At 41.9% G+C, this 19,901-nt stretch overlaps 1 protein-coding gene across 3 annotated transcripts in view; it reads left to right on the forward strand.

Moving 5' to 3' along the window:
• Positions 1 to 19,901, forward strand: part of ATR (ATR checkpoint kinase) — an 82,017-nt gene that overhangs the window by 19,641 nt on the left and 42,475 nt on the right. For 2 of the 3 annotated variants that reach the window (XM_073359783.1, XM_073359785.1), the window contains exons 13-22: positions 194 to 365; positions 1,128 to 1,298; positions 2,352 to 2,546; positions 2,945 to 3,130; positions 3,718 to 3,810; positions 7,892 to 8,022; positions 8,212 to 8,355; positions 9,824 to 9,917; positions 11,189 to 11,314; positions 19,096 to 19,302. In XM_073359783.1, the coding sequence (XP_073215884.1) occupies positions 194 to 365; positions 1,128 to 1,298; positions 2,352 to 2,546; positions 2,945 to 3,130; positions 3,718 to 3,810; positions 7,892 to 8,022; positions 8,212 to 8,355; positions 9,824 to 9,917; positions 11,189 to 11,314; positions 19,096 to 19,302 (1,519 nt within the window). The remainder of the gene's footprint in view (positions 1 to 193; positions 366 to 1,127; positions 1,299 to 2,351; positions 2,547 to 2,944; positions 3,131 to 3,717; positions 3,811 to 7,891; positions 8,023 to 8,211; positions 8,356 to 9,823; positions 9,918 to 11,188; positions 11,315 to 19,095; positions 19,303 to 19,901) is intronic. The other variant, XM_073359784.1, reaches the window with a different exon arrangement.

The following is a 19,901-nucleotide window of genomic DNA, read 5'->3' on the forward strand; positions in this document are numbered from 1 at the left end:
ATATATTCATATTTGTTGAAATCATCTGCTCTTTACCATGGCGTCCATTTTGTGAACAATAGGAGGTTATATAAAAACACAGTGACAAATTGTGTTTATCATGGTAACCTGCATATGTTAGAGGTAGTCTCACTAGTGTTGTAACTAGCATTTCATGCTAACAGTGTAATTTTTTTCTGCTCGCTTTTGAAAGGGCAGCGAAAGGGGACTTGGTGCCATTTGCGCTCTTGCATTTGTTACATTGTTTGTTGTCAAAGTCATCATCCGTGGCAGGAGCAGCATATACAGAAATCAGAGCACTGGCTGCAGCCAAGTCTATAAAACTGCAAGCCCTTTTCAGTCAGTACAAGAAGCCTATCTGTCAGGTGAGGAAAATGAGTATTACTTCCGTTAGCACACATTATATTGCTAGGTTGCAAAGGAAAACATTGCCTCACAGATATTAATTTGTGTGGCAATGTTTTCCCCATTCATTTTTAAAAGTGGTGCTGAAAGTAAAATTTACAGAAAGCTTTTGTTTTATGTAGAGTATAAACAGGAGGAGTCCTATTTGACATAATTTTCTAAAATAAATTAAACTTTTCAAGGAAGACTGGGACTCTTTTACTTTTGATTGGGTTTGTGACACCAGCAGTGTCATTCTGTTTCCCTCTCATGTCCCAGCTCCCTAAATATTGAAATTGTAGAACCACATAATCTTTTGCATTATATGGCACACTTCCTCATGGGATCTACTTTTAAAATTTATATTACATTTGACCTTATGTTACAGACACAATGCAACAGTGATTTTTCCCACAGGTTATTTAAATGGTTACGTTCTCTTCAGTTTTTAAATATTCCCAGAAGGCAATAATATAAAATCAATTTCTAGCTGGCTGGGATGCCACCATTAAGGTTTCCAAAGTAAAATTTTTAAACTACAACTTGAGTATCGTCAAATGTAATGATCCGTGGTTTTCAGTTTGGGTCATTTAGTGTAAGCAGAAGAAAAATGTAGACAGGAAGAAAGAGAAGCTATAACTTTTCCCCTTAGATTAGGTGCTTAGCTGTATATCTTTGTTCAGTGTGGATTTTATGTCCTGGAGGTGGAAAACTTATATTGAAAGTTATCTTTTAATGTTTAGTTTCTAGTGGAATCCCTGCACTCGAGCCAGATGGCAGTACTTTCTAACACCCCATGCCAGAGTAATGAGCTACAAAAACAAGAGGCTGCTCATCAGAGAAGGATGGCCCTGGACACGTTATCTGAAATTGCCAATGTATTTGATTTCCCAGACCTCAACCGCTTTCTGTCTGTGAGTGGGTAGTCTTTTTTATTTCTGAATTTTGTGAGCTTGGATTTTTTTAAATTTTAGTCCACTATCTTCCAGTGAATCTTGTAACTCTGGATTTATTTCTTAACCCCCTCCTCCTCTAATTGTTGGTAGCTATAAATTGGGATAATTTAGAATTGCTGCTGACAGCTCAAGCAGGGGAGGAGATGTTCAATCCAGAAACTGCGGCATATAGATCTGTAGTAGTGGTTCAGAGTGTGAGGGGAAGTGAACTACCCAAGTATGAAACAAAAGTACTCATTTGCTCAAAGTATTTATTGGCTTCTGCAGCTTTTAGGATAAGATGTTAAGTCAAAAGTCTTTATTTTGAGGCAATTTTTTGAGCCCTCATTCAGGATGCTTTTTTTCCCTCCTCTCTAAGTAACCTTCTGTTTTTTGTTTCAAACATAAAATACGAAGATGCTCTGGATAGATGACATCTTCATTTGTTGCCCTCCCTAATATAAACACTGCTTATTTTCTTTAAGGTCAAAGGGCTTGTCTGTACTACTCTGCAGTTTGGACTACAAGAGTAGGAATAGCAGTGCACACCAAAGTGCTGCGCTATAACTTTCCGTGTGGATGCTGCAGGTGTGAACTATAAGTTCCTAGTTTGCATTAATGTTGTCCTGTTTGAAGAGGACTACTTTAATGCGAACTAGGAACTAGCCAAAGTTTTCACGCAAACTCAAACTTTTTTGATCAGCATCTGGTTTGTTGGTAATGGGGAAATGTGCAACAGTTTAACAGGCCAAAGTGTTCTGGCTGTGGTTTTTTTTGTTAACTAGACAAAACTATACATTCACTTGCCATTTGTATGGGTTCAAATCTCCTATTATTGCAGCCCTATAAAATTACTTTTTTTCCATTAGTCTTTCCATGACTAAGAGATATTTTCCTCTCTAGTATCCTTGTTGATTCGCTCTTAATAAGTCAATCTTAAATCAAGATAATAGGTGTACGGGTATATTTTCACATTGGCATACAGAAAAAAATCTGCATTTAATCTTGGTAAGTGTGCTTTTAATTTGTCAGCGAACTCTGCAAGTTCTACTGCCTGACCTCGCTGCCAAGGCCAGTCCCGCAGCGTCTGCACTTATTCGAACCATAGCAAAACAGCTGAATGTAAACCGAAGAGAAATCCTAATCAACAACTTCAAATACATCTTCTCCCACTTGGTCTGTTCCTGTTCTAAGGATGAGCTAGAGCGAGCACTTCACTACCTCAAGGTAACTTGAGCATTTTCCAGCTTTACATGTGCAGATTGGGAGCAATAATAGATGACAAGCTGGGGATATTTTTTCCTCTTTAAACACAATATTTTAAAGACATGAGAACTTATTACACTAATTTTTCATCTTAAATTTATTTTTTGTATATGGAGAATAGTTTTGTCATCTTATAGTCAGTCCCTTTTGGTTGTGAACAAATGTCTTCAGAGCTGGCAGCTAAATTTAGAGCTCTGTCTTTGAAGGTTTGAATTGTCTGCTCATATGACTGATTGTAAGTTTTTTTTCTTAGAACTATTGGATTCAAAGGTTCTTTCCATAAGCTCAATCTACCTTGTATTGTATATTATGAGTATAAAAAAAATTGTTTTTTCTCTGCCATTGGTATTGATTTATAGAATGAAACAGAAATAGAACTGGGCAGCTTGTTGAGACAAGACTACCAGGGATTGCATAATGAATTATTGCTACGTATAGGAGAGCACTATCAGCAGGTCTTCAATGGTTTGTCAATATTGGCTTCATTTGCATCAAATGATGATCTGTATCAGGGACCCAGAGACATAACATCACCTGAGCTAATGGTAAGGAGAAATAAGTTACATCTGTTTTTAATTCAGCAATCTCTCCACTGTGAGGAAGGGGAAGGGAAATGTAGTACATTTTGAGCACCTCTCAAAAATTTATAGTATATAAAAACCTGAAGAAATTTTAATATTTCAGTACCCTACATTAAATAGAACTTCTGTAATGTGGAGACAAGACACACAAATAAGTATAAAAAAGCACAACTTGTTGAAGAAACTTCCATATAATTGAAGTAATAGAACGGCGTCTGTGCAGCCAGTGATATTTCTGTACACGTCTTTCTCAAAGGAAATAATATATATACTGGATAATCTTTGTATGCCCTTTGGGATGTGTGTTAAGTCATCTCAATAGATTCCCTTTTTACTTTACCATAAAGATGTGCTTACAGTGAAATGTCTTTCCATTCACTTTATTCAGTCAGGCAAAATGTGAAACCTGACATGCCATTCAAAAATTATTAATATGCTGTGAAACTTACTTAAACAAGGAACTATAATGGATAAATTGTCTCAATTTAATATTTAATCTCTAAATATTACAGAATGTTTTATTGGTAAAAGTTTATTTTTAAATATTTTAGGCTGATTATCTGCAACCTAAATTGCTGGGTATCTTGGCCTTCTTTAACATGCAGTTACTGAGCTCCAGTGTTGGCATTGAAGATAAGAAAATGGTGAGTGAACATCAGTTTGAACAGTTAAACAAGGACAAGTATGCGGTGTTTTCAGGCAACGTGATGGCCAACACAGTAGGCTGCCTTGCAGGGATTAAGTTGGTGCTTTGAAATTGGTATTAAGCTCATGGCAAAAACTGAAAATTCTGCAATTCTGAGGCAATACCTTTTAGCCATGAGAAATGTGCCAGGTTCTCTTTTAAGCAGCCCTTTCTGGCCGATGAGTGATGCTGACTATTTCTGTGGAGCTGCTTCCAGTTGACATGAAATAACCTCTGCCTTGCCAAATCTAAAGGTCACCTTTGCATCTCTTTCCTGCTTTTGATACTGTAGAGCAGGGGTCGGCAACCTGTGGCACACGTGCCAAAGGCAGCATGTGAGCTGATTTTTAGTGGCACTCTGCTGCCAGGCGGAGTCCCAGCCACTGGCCCCGCTCAGCCCACTGCCGGCTTGGATGGATGGAACCCTGGGCCGGCAGCGGGTTGACCGGGGACGGCGGCCGGGACCCCTGACCGGCGGGGGACGGCGGCCGGGACCCCTGACCGGCGGGGGACGGCGGCCGGGACCCCTGACCGGCGGGGGACGGCGGCCGGGACCCCTGACCGGCGGGGGACGGCGGCCGGGACCCCTGACCGGCGGGGGACGGCGGCCGGGACCCCTGACCGGCGGGGGACGGCGGCCGGGACCCCTGACCGGCGGGGGACGGCGGCCGGGACCCCTGACCGGCGGGGGACGGCGGCCGGGACCCCTGACCGGCGGGGGACGGCGGCCGGGACCCCTGACCGGCGGGGGACGGCGACTCAGCCCGCTGCCATTCTTGGGTTCCCTCTGCTGCCGGTCTGGGGTTCCGGCCGCCAGCCCCTGCCAGGTGGGGTCCTGGCTGCTGGCCCCGCTAAGCCTGCTATCAGTCTGGGGTTCCATCCACTGGCCCCTGTAAATGTAAAATGTATTCCTGGCATGCGAAACCTTAAATTACAGTAAATAAATGAAGACTTGGCATACCACTTCTCAAAGTTGCCGACCCCTGCTGTAGAGTTCTTGTTAAGATACTCTCATCTTTCATTATATGGCTGTGTCCTTGCTTGATTTGCCTCTTAACTTAGTTGAACACTCCTTCCACCTTATCTATATTGACTCCTTTTCTTCCCCTTCTCTCTTGTTCCTAGAAGTTTGTTCTCCCATGATCTCTCGTCTTGCTTCCAGGCTGATGATTCTCAAATCTTCCTCTGGACCCAGATGTTTCCTCCTTAGTCTGGGCTCACATTTCTTCCTGTCTTTCTGATATCTCCTGGATGTTCTGCCACTCTCTCAAATGTAACAGGGCTAAAACATCTGAGCTTTTGCAGCTATATGCTCTTCCTCTGTCTCCTTCACCATAACCATTGACAGCTCCACTATTTTCCAAGTCCAGGGGTCCCCTGACTGCCCCCCCCCAGACCTCTGCCCTATCCAACCGCCCCCTGACTGCCCACCGGGATCTCCTGCCCCATATCCAACCCTCCGGCCCCCTTATTGTGCTGCTCAGAGCAGCATGTCTGGAGCAGCGCTGCCTGGCCAGAGCCAGACTTGCTGCTCTGCGCGAGTGCACAGCCCCGCCACCCAGAGCGCTGCCTGCATGGCAGCGTGGCTGCGGGGGAGGGGCTGGGGGATAGCATCCTGGGCCAGGAGCTCAGGGGTTGGGTAGGATGGTCCTGCGGGTCATAGTTTGCCCACCTCTGCACTAAAGTAACCTTGTTTTTTATTGTGACCCCTTGAATCCCTTTGTTGGCTTCCTGTTTATTTGACATCAAGTTTAAACTTGTTCTCACTTTCTAGGTGCTGCATAAATCTACCCCTGCTTACATCGCAGCCTTTGCTTTTCCCTGTTCTCCTGCCCTACGTTCTGTCTCTGCTCCACTGAATCTTTCCACTCACATCTTTTATGGCCCTTTTTGTCTGGAATGACCTCTCTTTGTGGCAAGCATCTTCACTCTCTGCCTTTTAAAATCTCCTTTCATCTAATTTTCATGATTTACCTCTGAAGTTATTTGCATATCCTTCCTTGCCCTAGCTTATTCCGAAATTTCTTCTTTCATGCTGCATACACGTTTAATATTTTTTATTTATTGTAATCCTCATCCTTCTCTTCCCTTTCTTTGTCATTTCTTTTCTCTCTCTCCTGCCTTGAAGAGCTTACATTCTAAAGCAATCAAATGTTTTTATTTGTTTGAAGTGCCATGCATACTAAGAGCACTATATAAGTATTAAACAATTCTCCAGCCTGAGGACTTCTAGAGAGGTGGGAGTGAAATTTGGGGAGCTTGGAAGATTCTTTCCCTGCTTCTTAAAATGTGAAGGGAAAATTCATTATTTTCCGAATAGAACATTTTTTATAGAAAGGGAATTTATTACACATGCTTACAGAAGGTAATGTTTAATGGAAAGATTACATGGATATTGTGAAATGTAAAAATAAAAATGTTGTGTTCTGTTTATACCATTTAGGAGAATGACCATATCCAAAGTTTGAAGTTTTAAAGGGAAAAAGTAAAATGAATGTTTACTTAAGGATTTATATTCCCATTCTTTTATAATAGAAATTTGCTAGTCGTCTGGTTATTGTTCCCGAAAGACTACATGAAGAATGACTGTAAACTCTCTAATGGTGAAAGCTTATGGCTCATATTCTTATTGTTGGAAACTATTTTCTTCTTTGAGAGAAGAATTCATTGTGATGCTTATACAATGGCATGATTACAGAATTATTGTGGACTTCCAGAAAATTTGATATGTCAATATTTCCCTTTAGTACTTTGTACAATTCTCAGCAATTTAATAAACTGGAGGATGGGAGGTTTTGAAACATTAGCTGCAGTTCTTTTTTGGTGTCCTGTGGTGGGGACCCCCCCCACCTCTGCCAAATCCCCACCAGACCACGATTTGGTTTGCTTACAGAGTCCTTCCCTGTTTGTGGCACACAGGGGATTCTCCAAAGAAAACAAACAAAAAGGTTCTTTTCTCTCTCCCTCCCCTGAGACAGGGGTAATCAGAGTAAAAAAGAGACAAAGGTGGTCAGTCTCTTAGGCAGTCTTTTTTGTCATCCCTTTGGAGTTTGGCTTATCTGCAGGTATAGCGTCTTTAATCAGGGTTAGGATCTGCCTCCAGCCCCTTCTTTTGGGTCACTCCTGCTTTAAACCTGGTCCATGCAATCTCAAGAGTCGCAAAGTCTGTGACTGTCTTCTTCTATATTGATCTATCCCTATATCTTGCAGTCTCTGAGGTACAGCAGTCTTCTTCCTAGTCATCATCCCTTCTTGTGGCAGGCTTTGCCTTTTTAAGCTTTCTCTCTCCAGGCAGAGCAAACCTTTCTGGGTGTGCCTGGTTAGTGCTGGCTGAGCCCAGAAGAGCTTGTTAGCCTTCTCTTACTAGAGGGAGGGTGTGCCCCCTCACAAGTCCTAGAAAACTATTGGGCAAGGAGGGATGACAGCAGTAAATCTTCTCTCAACAATTACAGTGTTTAGCATTGAGAAAACCATGATCAAGGTGGTGACAACTACTATATTTGAGCAGCAAAAAGTTCTTGAAGGAAGTTCTGAAGTCTTAAAGATAAAACTGTTATAGGAGTATGAGACAAGCAGTATAGTGGTGAATGAAAGTCCTTAATAATTAGCCGAGTAACTAAAATGAGACTGGATTTCACATTCAGATACAAATTCTCTGCATGATGGCTGCCCTTCGTTTACAGTCAACTCACTGAAATACTATTCTAGTTGATTGTGATTAAAATCTCTTCAGGTCAAAGAGCCCTTTACTCAATAGCCTTGCTATTGCAGCTGATCAAGACACTATTGTATACAAGTACAATAGGAATTTGGAAGTTGCTTTAATGGTTTCAAAGAAAATGGTGTGTGGTTTTAATTTTGATCATAAAGTTTCAAATTAATGTTAATTAAATTAACAATTTAACAACTAAACTCTTGTATAAAACTTTCAGCTGCAACTTGTAGACAAAAGTTAACATCTAACAGTTAATTTCTTATTTCACTGTACAATTAATTTATCAAATATCTATTTTGTTCAAGAGAGCTTTGCTTATTTTCAGGCCTTAAACAGTTTGATGTCTTTAATGAAGCTTATGGGTTCCAAACATATCAGTTCAGTGAGAGTGAAGATGATGACTACACTGAGAACAGGCTTAAGATACAAGGATGACTTTCCAGAGTTATGCTGCAGGTGAATTGACAATGTATTCAGAAAGCAACTTATTTCAAATTCTGTGTATGAGTGTTCTGGTGTATACCTATAGCTCATGAAACGAAAATTATTTTAAATATTTAGTGTTTGCATCTCATGATTCATTTAAAATGCCCATATACAGAAAAGAATATTTATTTTTTGTTGTTGTTTTTCCTTTTCATTTAGATCGTGGGACTGTTTTGTTCGATGCCTGGATCATGCTTACCTTGGCTCCCTACTCAGTCATGTGATAGTAGCTTTGTTGCCCCTCATACATGTCCAGCCAAAAGAAACTGGGGCAATATTTTATTTTCTCATAGTTGAGAACAGGTATTGTGACTGGAGATATTTTCCATGTGCCTTAGTGGCTCAAGTATGATAGTGGGAGTGGTAGCAACACTTATATTAAAGTTGTCTAATAATGGTAGGATTTTTTTGTAGTGGAAAGGTGTTTTTCAAGAGTTCCAACACCTCCATAACTTGCAGCAGACTTTGAAATTTGGCAGGGGGTGATCCTGTGAGATGTCTTTATGTTGGCCAAGCCTTAACAAATTTTCATGAAGTCACGTTTCAAACTGCTGAAAGATTTCCATTTTCCTGCCTGTGTATTTATTAATACAGCTTGTTCCTGGCTTGCTGCCAAAAGCCAATGATCATTCCATTACTACTGCACATACACTGCCCCATTGTCTTGCCTCTGTCATTTTGTCTATGGCATGCTATGACAATGGTGGTCACCCCTGTTAGTGCTGGTTTCCCCCATCAAACTGTCCTTGGACTAAGGGGAAGATGTACTGGGCTGGGAACCAAAGGACCATGAGTTCTAGACTTGTTTGTTCCAGTCAAACACATTAATAATTCTGTGCCCTTCACAACCATGTTATTGAGAATGGCCTCCTATCCCACTGAGAGGTCATACAAACTGGGAATAGAGTCCAGGTCTCTAACTTGATAGACCCAAGTCTTAGTAATTAGCCATAATGTATTTCAGAAAAAAATTGAAATGTTGCCTATAAAACAGTGGTGGGCAACGTGTGGCCCACAGGCCGTACGCAGCCCATCAGGGTAATCTGCTGGTAGGCCACCAGACCCTTTGTTTACATTTGCATGGCCGCTCGCAGCTCCCAGTGGCTGTGGTTCGCCGTTCCCAGCCAGTGGGAGCTGCGGGAAGCACTATAGGTTAAGCAATCGTTGGAGAACATTGGTTTGCTATATTGGGTAGATATGTTTTATGTGTGTTTTCCCAGAAGGGGAAGCAAAACAAAGCTAGATTATTCTCACCCTTCTCCCCGTTCCCAGGAGGAGGAGGAGAGCTGCACCTCTCCGAGGGTATATCTACACTGCAGCTGGGAGTGTGCTTCCCCACTTGGGTGGACAGGCAAGCGTTAGCTCTGCTTGAGCTATTTTTCTAAAAGTAGCAGCGTGGTCTGGGGTAGCACAGATGGCATCTCAGACTAGCTGCCTGAATACATACCCGCCTAGCTGTTTAGTGTACATACTCAACAGCTAGCCTGAGCCACCACCCGTGCTACCGCTGGCTACACAGCTATATTTAGCACACTAGTTTAAGCAGAGCTTGTGTGTCTGTCTACCCGAGCTGAGAAGCATGGTCCCAGCTGCAGTGCAGATGTACCTCGAGAGGGATTGAGTGATGGATGGAGAGCTAAAATGCTCCCGCAGTTGGAAAGAATTGTTTTTTAAGAGACCAAGTTGATTATGGGAGGGAGAAAGAGCACTGTACTAATTTGTACTAATTTCTTTATCTTTGTAATATTTATTTAAAAAAAAACATTATTAGAGATGCAGTACAAGACTTTCTTCATGAAATATATTTTCTGCCTGACCATCCTGAACTGAAAGAAATTCAAATAGTACTTCAGGAATATAGAAAGGTACAGCTTTAATATTTTTATGTACCAAAAGAATTCATGATATAAACCTAGGTGTGGCAATATAGTATTGTATGTTATACTGATAATATATTATAGGTGAGATTTTCAAAGCAATCTAGGGGATTTAGCCCACACATTTTCCCTTAATTTTAATTTAATGGAAAATATGTCTCTAAATCCCTTACTGTTTTGAAAATCTCAACCATTGTGCTTCTCTTTGAAGAGAATGTGTGTTCACAAAATGGCAGGTTAATAGGGTAAAAATCTAGATATATGCATGTGTAAATTTCTTAATTGAAATGAAGCATTATCCTTTGGACAGTGCAGGACACTGGAAACAGAAATAGACTACTGGATTCAGTTCCTAGCTCTGCCACAATTCTCTGTATGATGTTGGGGAAACTGAAGTTAAGTTACTTGCCCAGCTATACAATGGAGATAATACTTCCCTACCTCCGCAGATAAAGGAAAACTTGGTAATATGTACCACACAATAGAGCCAGATTCTCATTGATACACTACTCTGGGAGTGTAATGTAAGAGTTAATATTTCTAAATATTAACTTTTGACTTCCCTGTATCTTATGTGCTTTGTTTAATAGTCTTCCTAAGCATTACTCCTTACCAGCTTAGCTTTTAACAATAAATATCCTGTTAGAAAAACTACCACTTCAGAATATGAAATCCTAAACTGGTCCCTATAATATATCATCTTATAAGGATGAATACTATAAAGAAAACCATTGCTTTTTTGCCCTTGATCCAAAATAGCCGAAATTTGTTATTTGCAGGGCACACTGCAGTGTCTGTTTTTTTTGCCTCGCCTTGGAAAGGCATTACAAGATGTGTGTGTGTGTGTGTTGGTGGGCGGGGATGGGAGGGTGGAGGAAGAGGGGAAGACCTACTTGTATGAAGAGTGACTGGTAGGAGGAGTGAGCTGGTTAAAATAAATAGTATTTCATTTGGTAATGTTATATTCTTGGCAGGATGCTCAGAGCCTGTGTATGGGAACTCTTTAGTGTTCTAAATTGAAAGAAAATAAAACTAAAAACCTTCTGTCAATATGACACCTTTTATGAGAACAAAATTAATTTAAATGTGTTTTCCTCCCACAGTGAGCAAACAAAAAATTATGGGCTATGGATATGTGTTTAGGAGACTTCTACTTTAAAAGGTGGCTGATGTGTATTTTCTCATGTTTTTGAGGTGCATTTTAACCATGTTCCTGATGTGGTTAATCATTGTGCTATATGCTGTGTATTTTTGTTCAGGAGTCCTCCAAAAGCACTGACCTGCAGACAACACTACAGCTATCCATGAAAGCTATTCAGCATGAGAATGTAGATGTTCGTATCCACGCACTGACCAGTCTGAAGGAAACCTTGTATAGAAATCAGGTATAAAAAGCTGTTACGATGAATGCAGTTAAAGATGAACTGTGATACTGTCTGGACCAACAGTATCATTTTCCTTTATCTTGGGATGCTGTTTTCTCTTACAATAAGCAGCAAAGTAGATGAGGTAGCTTTGTGTTCTCAGTTTACCCATATAGATGTCCCTTGACTTCAGAATGGGTAAGGTGGTAGGTTCCCATCTAACTTTCTCTTTTAACAGGGTTTTCAAACCCTACTTTTTGTGTGGCATCCTTGCTGAATCAGAACTGAATGAGCAGTTCAGAAGTAAACACATTCTCTTCTTCTGGTGCTAGCCCATCATTGCAAGAAATAAGTCAATCCAGAACTGAAGAGGGATTTTGTAATGGGACTGTCACTGGGAAAAGTAATCTGCTATTTTTTGTTCTCTGTTAAAGCACTTCCTGGTTTAGCAGGCTGCATTAACAGATCCATCATCAACCAGCATCAATTGCAGACTCTCAAATAGATTTTATTTTTTCTGTAAGAAAAAGTTTTCTTAAAATCTAATATGAAGGTGTCTGCTCCTCAGCTTATTGTAGAACCATAGAAATGTAGGTCTGAAAGGGGCCTTGATAGGTCATCAAGCCCATCCCTTGTGCTAAGACAGGATTAAGTATTATCTAGACCATCCCTGACAGGTGTTTGTCTACCATGGTTTTAAAAGCCTCCAGTGACAGAGATTCCACAACTTCCTGTTGGATCATATTAAAGAAGTTCTGTATTAAAATCACAAATGAGTTTGATTCCGCATAGTTTAAATTCCAGGGTATTACTAATTAAGAGGTCTCTTGGTTTTCAGTACTGTTTCTCTCCCTCTGTGTGAAACTTGCAAGCTGCTAATTGTGTTAGTACATTCTAAGACAGAGTCTGTTCTCAAAGCAATTCACAGAGAGAGAGACTCAAAGCAATACTCTAACAGAAACAGCACCCAGAGACTCCCCGCCCTTTTGTTGTATTAACAATTGTGATTAAAATAGAGATAGAGGATGTATGTGGATGGATGCTTGGTGTGGATAATAACTGAATGATCAGGGAGGTGCCAGCCTAAGAATCCAGTGTCCATCGGCTGAAGAAGGCGTCAAGTGGAAATAACCAGAGGACCCCCGGAGGGCAGACTAGAATCCACCCAACAGCCTCAAGAATGGGAGAACCAAAGAACAAGATAACATCTAGCAGCACGGAGCCGTCAGGAACGTGCTATCTGCTGATTGATTCAGCAGCAGCATGATGAAGCAATTCCCATAGACTGGGATAGGAAGAAATTCCTATAAAAGGTGAGGGTGAGAAAACCTGGATTTGTGCTGGAAATCACTTTAGATAAGCTATTACCAGCAGGACAGTGGGGTGGGAATAGGTATTGTTTCATATTCTCTGTGTATATATAAAGCCTGCTGCAGTTTCCACGATATGCATCTGAAGAAGTGAGCTGTAACTCACGAAAGCTTATGCTCTAATAAATTGGTTAGTCTCTAAGGTGCCACAAGTCCTCCTTTTCTTCCTATAAAAATAGACTCTAAAAAGTGAGAACTTTGGGGTCTGATTCTGCAAACCAACTTCCAGGAGCATCAGATGAGCATCTGACAAGGCCCTGCTCCCTCCTCATGTCCAGGCCACCTGGCCAGTGGCTTGACATGAGCAACTCTAAGGCTGGTAACTATGATAACAACCTTGCAGAACCTGTGTGTGTGTGTGTGTGTTTGTATGAATGAATGTGTGAATAAATATGAGATTGAATGGAATGTTATAGCTATAACTAACTGCTTACTATGATTCTTTCTGTATTCACAATAAATGTGGTATTTTGCCTTTTTCCCTTTAATAAGATCCTGCTGGTTTTTATTTTATTGGTATAACATTCCCTAGGTAATTTGTTCTAGTGCTTAACTACCCTTACAGCTGGGAAACTTTTCCTAATGTGTAACCTAAATCCCCCTTCCTGCAATTTTAGCACATTACTTCTTGTCCTGTCCTCAATGGTTAAGGACAACAATTTTATCATCCTCCTCTTTTTATAACAGCTTTTTAGATACTTGAAAACTGTTATCATGTCCCCGCACTCCTCAGTCTTCTCCTTCATCTAAACAAACCCAATTTTCTTCAAGAGATTTTACATGTGCATCCCCATTCTAGGTGTGTGCATGCCCTGAGCACAGCCGTCAGAAATTTTTCCCTCAGTGGTACCCATAGAAACGGCTCGACCATCCTTTGCTGCCATGTGTTGGATAAAGCGCCTACGACCTCTCAGTTCCTTTTTACTGCCTGTTACGGTCGCTGGAACTGCTAGCTTGTAAAAGTAAGGATCTTTCAGTGGTAGTTGTCATCCTCTTTCTGAATACAAAAAGAAAAGGAGTACTTGTGGCACCTTAGAGACTAACCAATTTATTTGAGCATGAGCTTTCGTGAGCTACAGCTCACTTAATCGTCGTCCGATGAAGTGAGCTGTAGCTCACGAAAGCTCATGCTCAAATAAATTGGTTAGTCTCTAAGGTGCCACAAGTACTCCTTTTCTTTTTGCGAATACAGACTAACACGGCTGTTACTCTGAAACCTTTCTGAATACAGTTAGTTATAGTCAGTTTTAGCTCATTTTAGTGAAGTTCTGTAATGTCAGGGTTTTGCAGAGTTCTTGTCCATTCCCTGGTGCCAAGGCATGCCTTGGTCACTGGGCTTTAAGCATTGTGCCTTCTGCCACAAGACTGTGCCCCTGAGCAACCTGCACTCAAGCTGCTTAAAGTGCCTGGGAGAAGCTCATATTGAGGACCATTGCCAAATCTGCAAGGACTTTAAGCCTTGCACAAAGAAGGCTTGAGAGGCCATACCTCCTCATTGCAGCAGCACTGAGACCTCCATCGGAGTCAGGCCGGTCAGAGTTGACACCAAGCCTTGGTAAGGAGTGCTCCTCCTACTGTACCAGAGTCCCAGCACCAATCACTGTCCACAGTGCCTAGAAAAAGGCATAAGAAACAGCTGGCCGAAAGGGCTGATCCCTGGCACCAAAGACTGCCAGGCATGAGGATCAGAGTAGAGCTTGATCTCAGCCAAAACACTTTTCTACTACATAAGTTGTCACCGTTGATGCTGGCACCTATGCAGACAATGTCAAATCTGGTACAGGAAGAGCTGTCTACATCTGCAGCACAGCGAGGTACTAATGCTGTCTCAATACCGACCACACTGGAGGCGTTTGCTGCTGCCAGAGACTTTCTCTAGCTGTCAGTATTGGTATTGCGGACAATACAGGAGTCGATGTTATTGGTGCTGGTGGACAGGAGGGAACCCGCTGTATCCTTCCATAGTTCGGTACTGTGCCCTTCTATACCATCAAAAAGGAAACTGGTTATGCTTGCCACAGTGTGGACATCTCCACCATGGCACTGGACTCTAGCACCGGTCAGAGTAGCACCACCGTGGTCACCGGACAGAGACTCATCATGTTCTGAATTGGAGATTGGGTTTTACTCCTTCCATCCAAAGAGCTGCTCTCCCACTCTTCCAGGCATTTCCACTTGTTTATGGTCCCGGGCACAGGAGTACCATCGAGTGGTTGGCCAGGAGCTCACTGGGGACCTAGACTGGTCCACTGGCCCTTTTGGAATCTGTGGGGTTTTCCTCCAGTTTCCAAGGTTTATTCTAGATGCTTTTATTTGGTAGCCTCGGAAAGAAGGTGGCATTGTCCCATTGAGCAGCATGTGATCTGGATTCTGGTACCGAGTCCAGTACTGAACAACAAGAGACGGCTCAACGAAATCTAGCTGATGCAAAAAGAAAGGAAGAGCTTCCATGGCCAATGCTGGCCGCCTCCTCTTCTCTGGACAAGGAATTCTCAGGAGTGGTTATGTTGCCTCCCTCGGATGACTATAAAGCTCCCCAAGAGTTGTTGAAGAGGGTGGCCTTAAATCTGGGCATGTAGGTGGAGGTAGTGGAAGAATCCTCCCATAGCTTAGTTGACATTATAGCTGCAGCAGGCCCTTCAAAAGTAGCCCTGCCTTTCAGTGAGGCCATTATGGACCCTGTTAAGACCTTGCAGCAGATCCCTGCATCCCTCCCCCTCGCTTCAAAAAGGGCTGAATGAAAATACTTTGTTTCCACCCAGGGTTATGAGTTTCTTTACACTTATCTCTTCCCCTTCCCCCCTTCCCTCCCACAATCCCTGGTGGTATCCGCTGCCAATGAAAGAGAGAGAGACAGAGTCGTTAGGGTGCAACCCCAAAATCAAAAGACTCATAGAAATTATACTTGTTTGGTAGGAAAGCTTATTCTACCAGGCGGGTTACAACTCAGAATTGCAAACTAGCAGGCGCTGCTGGGCAGGTATGATTTTGATATGTGGGACTCTATGCAGAAATTCAAGGACTTCCACAAGAGACTAGGCAAGAGTTCTCCTCACTAGTCAATGAGAAAAAAAATCTGATGAAGGCTTCTTTACAAGCTGCTTTGGAGGCGGCTGACTCAGCAGCCAGGTCCATGGTTTCAGCAGTTGCCATGTGCAGGAGTTTATGGGTACAGTCCTCAGGACTCCTGCAGGATGTCCAGCAGATACTTCAGGACCTGCCTTTCGAAGGAGCTTCACTTTTTTCAGAACAGACTGATGTAAAGCTTCATGATCTAAAAGACTTGAGAGTGACTCTTAAGTCCCTTGGTTTGTACACCCTAGCTCCTTCAAGGAAGCACTACAGGCCTCAACAGTCCCTCCACTACTCTGTCCCAGCTGCCCATCAGGATCTGCAGAGAAAGAGAAGCAGGGGTTTAAGGCATAGGCCACCGCCCCCTTCTACTTCAACGTCAATGCCTGCCCCACCCAGACATCCAGGGGGTTCTAAGTAGGCGTTTTAGTGGGACACTCAGGGACGCCATTCCAGTTTCTGTGATGCCAGATCCCGTTTCTCCTTTACTTACAAACTGCCTTTTCCTTTTCCTCAGTGCGTGGTCATATCACCACGGACCATTGGGCATGATGGAAGTGGATACACCCTCCATTTTATTTCTACCCTTCCTTCTTAGCCTCCCTCCCCATGCCTCCTCAGGAACCCCTCTCACAAAAGCTTCTGGTCCAGGAGGTTTAATCTCTCCTTCATGTGAGAGCCATGGAAGAGGTTCTGCAGAATGTAAGAGGGAAGGGGATCTCATCCCATTATTTCCTAATCCCAAAAGCCAAGGGAGGTCTCAGACTGATTTTAGACCTGCATCAACTAAACAACTATCTCAAGAAAATAAAGTTCCGCATGGTCACGTTGGCATCCATTATCCCCTCACTGGATCCCAGAGACTGGTATGCCGCCCTCGATTTAAGAGATGCTTATTTTCATGTATTGCTTTATCAAGGACACAGAAAGTTCTTCAGATTTGCAGGGAACCATGACACCACCAACTGATGGTCCTCCCATTCGGCCTGTCTGCAGCTCTGCGGGTGTTCAGAAAATGTATGGCGGAAGTGACGGCTTTTCTGAGGAGGTTAGGGGTGTAAGTCTACCCTTATCTAGATGACTGGCTAGTCAACGGTCAGTCCAGGGCTCAAGTAGTGTCCAACATTCGACTTATCCAGATCATTTTGAATTCTAATTTTGTCCTGCAAAGCACTCGCGTACTCTTAACAGCTTGGTATTGTCCACAAACTAAATGTACTCTCTATGCCATTATCCAAATCATTTATGAAGATACTGAATAGAACTTGACCCAGGACGGATCACTGCGGGACCCTATTCTATATGCCCTTCCAGCTTGACTGTAAGCAATTGGTAACTACTCTGAGTATATTTTTCCAACCAGTTGTGCACCCACCTTATAATAGGTTTCTCTAGGCTATATTTCCCTAGTTTGCTTGTGAAAAGGTCATGTGAGACAGTATCAAAAACCTTACTAATGTCAAGATATATCACATCTGCTGCTTTCCTCCGTCCACAAGGCTTGTTACCCTATCAAAAAACGGTATTAGCTTGGTTTGACATGATTTGTTCTTGACAAATTCATGTTAGCTGTTACTTATCACCTTACCTTCTAGGTGCTTACAAATCGAATGTTTGATTATTCTCTCCGTTTTTGGGTATGAGAGTTAAGCTGACTGGTCTGTAATTCCATAGGTTGTCCTTTCCTCCCTTTTTATAGATATTTGCCCTTTTCCAGTCTTCTGGGATCTCTCCTGTCCTCCATGAATTCTCAAAGATAATCACTAATGGCTCAACCTGTTCCTTGAGTATTCTAGGATGTATTTCATCAGCCCCTGCCAACTTAAAGACCTCTAACTTGACTAATTGCTGATCTACATTAGAAACTTTAATGGATTCAGCTATGTCCACTGAGCAATGTAGCTAAGCCAACATATGTCCTAATGTAAGCAGTGTTAGACTGATGGAAGACTTCTTCCGTTAACCTAGCTACCCCCTCTGGGGAGGTGAATTTACTACAGTGATAGGAGAACCCCTCCCATCAGCATAAGGAATGTCTATACTTCAGCGCTACAACAGCGCGGCTGCAGCTGTGCCACAAGAGTGCTTCAGTGTAGACACTCCCTAGGCTGACAGGAGGGGTTCTCCTGTTGGCATAGGCAATCCACCTCCCTGAGAGGTGGTAGCTAAGTTGATCAACCTAGCACTGTCTACACAGGGACTTCAGCCAGCTTAACTACGCTGCTCTGGGATGTGCATTTTCAAGCCCCAAGTGATCTAGTTAAGACAACCTAATTTTCTAGTGCAAACCACTGCCATAACTTAAGTCAGCCCTTGCCCTGCTTGCTACCCCTGAATGCCAGCCTTGGTTTTATATGCAGAAAGACAGTTGTGGCGCAGTTGGGCTGTGGAGTTTTTATAGCATGTTAGGGGGGGCCTCAGAAAGAAAAATGTTGAGAACCCCTGCCTTAAGTAATTCTTAACTTGTTATTTCCCTATTTTAGCTTCAGATCCTACCTGTTTTATGTTTGTCATTCGTTTACTACAAACCTTTTTGGTGGCAACTTAAGCAAAAAGGGCATTTAACACTTCAGCCCTTTGCTGCATTTTCTAACTCAACCATATTGTGCACAAGTACAGTTACAAAGTGGTTGATGGATGAGAGAATGTATTTTCATATATACTCACTAATGCCAGAACTATTTACAGATGGGCATGAGTAATATCAAGGCATTTCCTCTAATTTATGAAGCCAGATAAGAGATTGTAAGTTGTCCTTATGTGTTATGACTTTTGTTGTGTTGATACATTAATAAATGGCTGTCAGATTAGCTCTCTTTTGTGGTGGAATATTGGGCTGTGTTATTTCTCATTAGGACAAATCATTCCTGTAATTATGTGCAGTTGTGTGGTTAACAAGTTATTTAACAAAATTAAATAGATAAGAATAAGGTTTAAAGTAATGTGTGGGACAGTATCTGTTTTGTTTAATGAATTGGAGCCAGGCTTTACAAAAAGGCATTGGGCCTCGTGCCATGTCCTAGCCCCCACAAATCAAATTTTTGTTTCTACAGTACCATAGAAGTGTGTAATTCTTTATAGATAATGAGTAGGAGACAAACTGGGGGACAGATCCTGTGTCTCTTAGTCACATGAGTACTACCATTTACTTCTGATGTGAGTAAGCATTGCACGTAGACGATGCAAGAATTGAGCCATAGATTAAACAAGACAGGCAGGAGATGACAAAGGGTTATGGAATGGTGAAATATGAAGGAAAGATTATCTTTTACTGTTGTTTCCCCATAAGGTAAACTTTGCTATATCCACACTTATAATTGATTATCTGTTTTCTTTTTTTTTCCTCTTTCAATTTCTTAGGAAAAATTGATAAAATATGCAACAGACAGTGAAACTGTGGAGCCAGTCATCTCCCAGTTGGTAACTGTACTTTTAATTGGCTGTCAGGATGCAAACTCTCATGCCCGACTGCTATGTGGAGAATGTTTAGGTGAGCTGGGAGCCATAGATCCAGGTAGACTGGACTTTTCAACAAGTGAAACCCAAGGAAACAATTTTACATTTGTGGTAAGGAGCATTACATTGGAGTTTCTATAATATGATACTGTGAACTTTTGAAACTGCAGTCAGAAGAGAAATGTTGTGTTGAATTAAATAGTTGGTTGGGTAGTGAAATGTTGCAGAATGGCACAAATTGAAAGCATCAAGTTTTATTAAAAGCTGTTAATTGACTTAAGGTAGGTGAATCTCAATACTCGTCCCTGGTGGTTCCACAAAATGCTCTGTTAAGACATTTAAAATAGAGTTCTTGAGAGACTAAATCAGTTTATAATTCAATTAAAAACAAAACTCGGATACTTTTTCAAATCAGTGACATAACGCTGGTGTTTCATTGTACATATAAACATTTCTGAGTGTCAGAAAACTGTTATGCTTCAGAGCAATGTCAACTCTGAAGGATGCATTTATAAAGTATTATGCAGGGACACAGCTGTGCAGCTCTGGGTAACCTTAATTGGAGTCATGAGGCTCAGTCCCTAGGCACCATTTTGTAAAATTTATGTCTAAATATGAGACCAGTGGAAAATGTGATGAACATTAAAATCAATAATGTGGTTTAATGGAAGTAGAATGACAGGGAGTGTATGGGTTTTTTTTTTTTAAAT

Source organism: Lepidochelys kempii, chromosome 9 (genome assembly GCF_965140285.1).
Source record: "Lepidochelys kempii isolate rLepKem1 chromosome 9, rLepKem1.hap1, whole genome shotgun sequence".
NCBI lineage: Eukaryota > Metazoa > Chordata > Testudines > Cheloniidae > Lepidochelys > Lepidochelys kempii.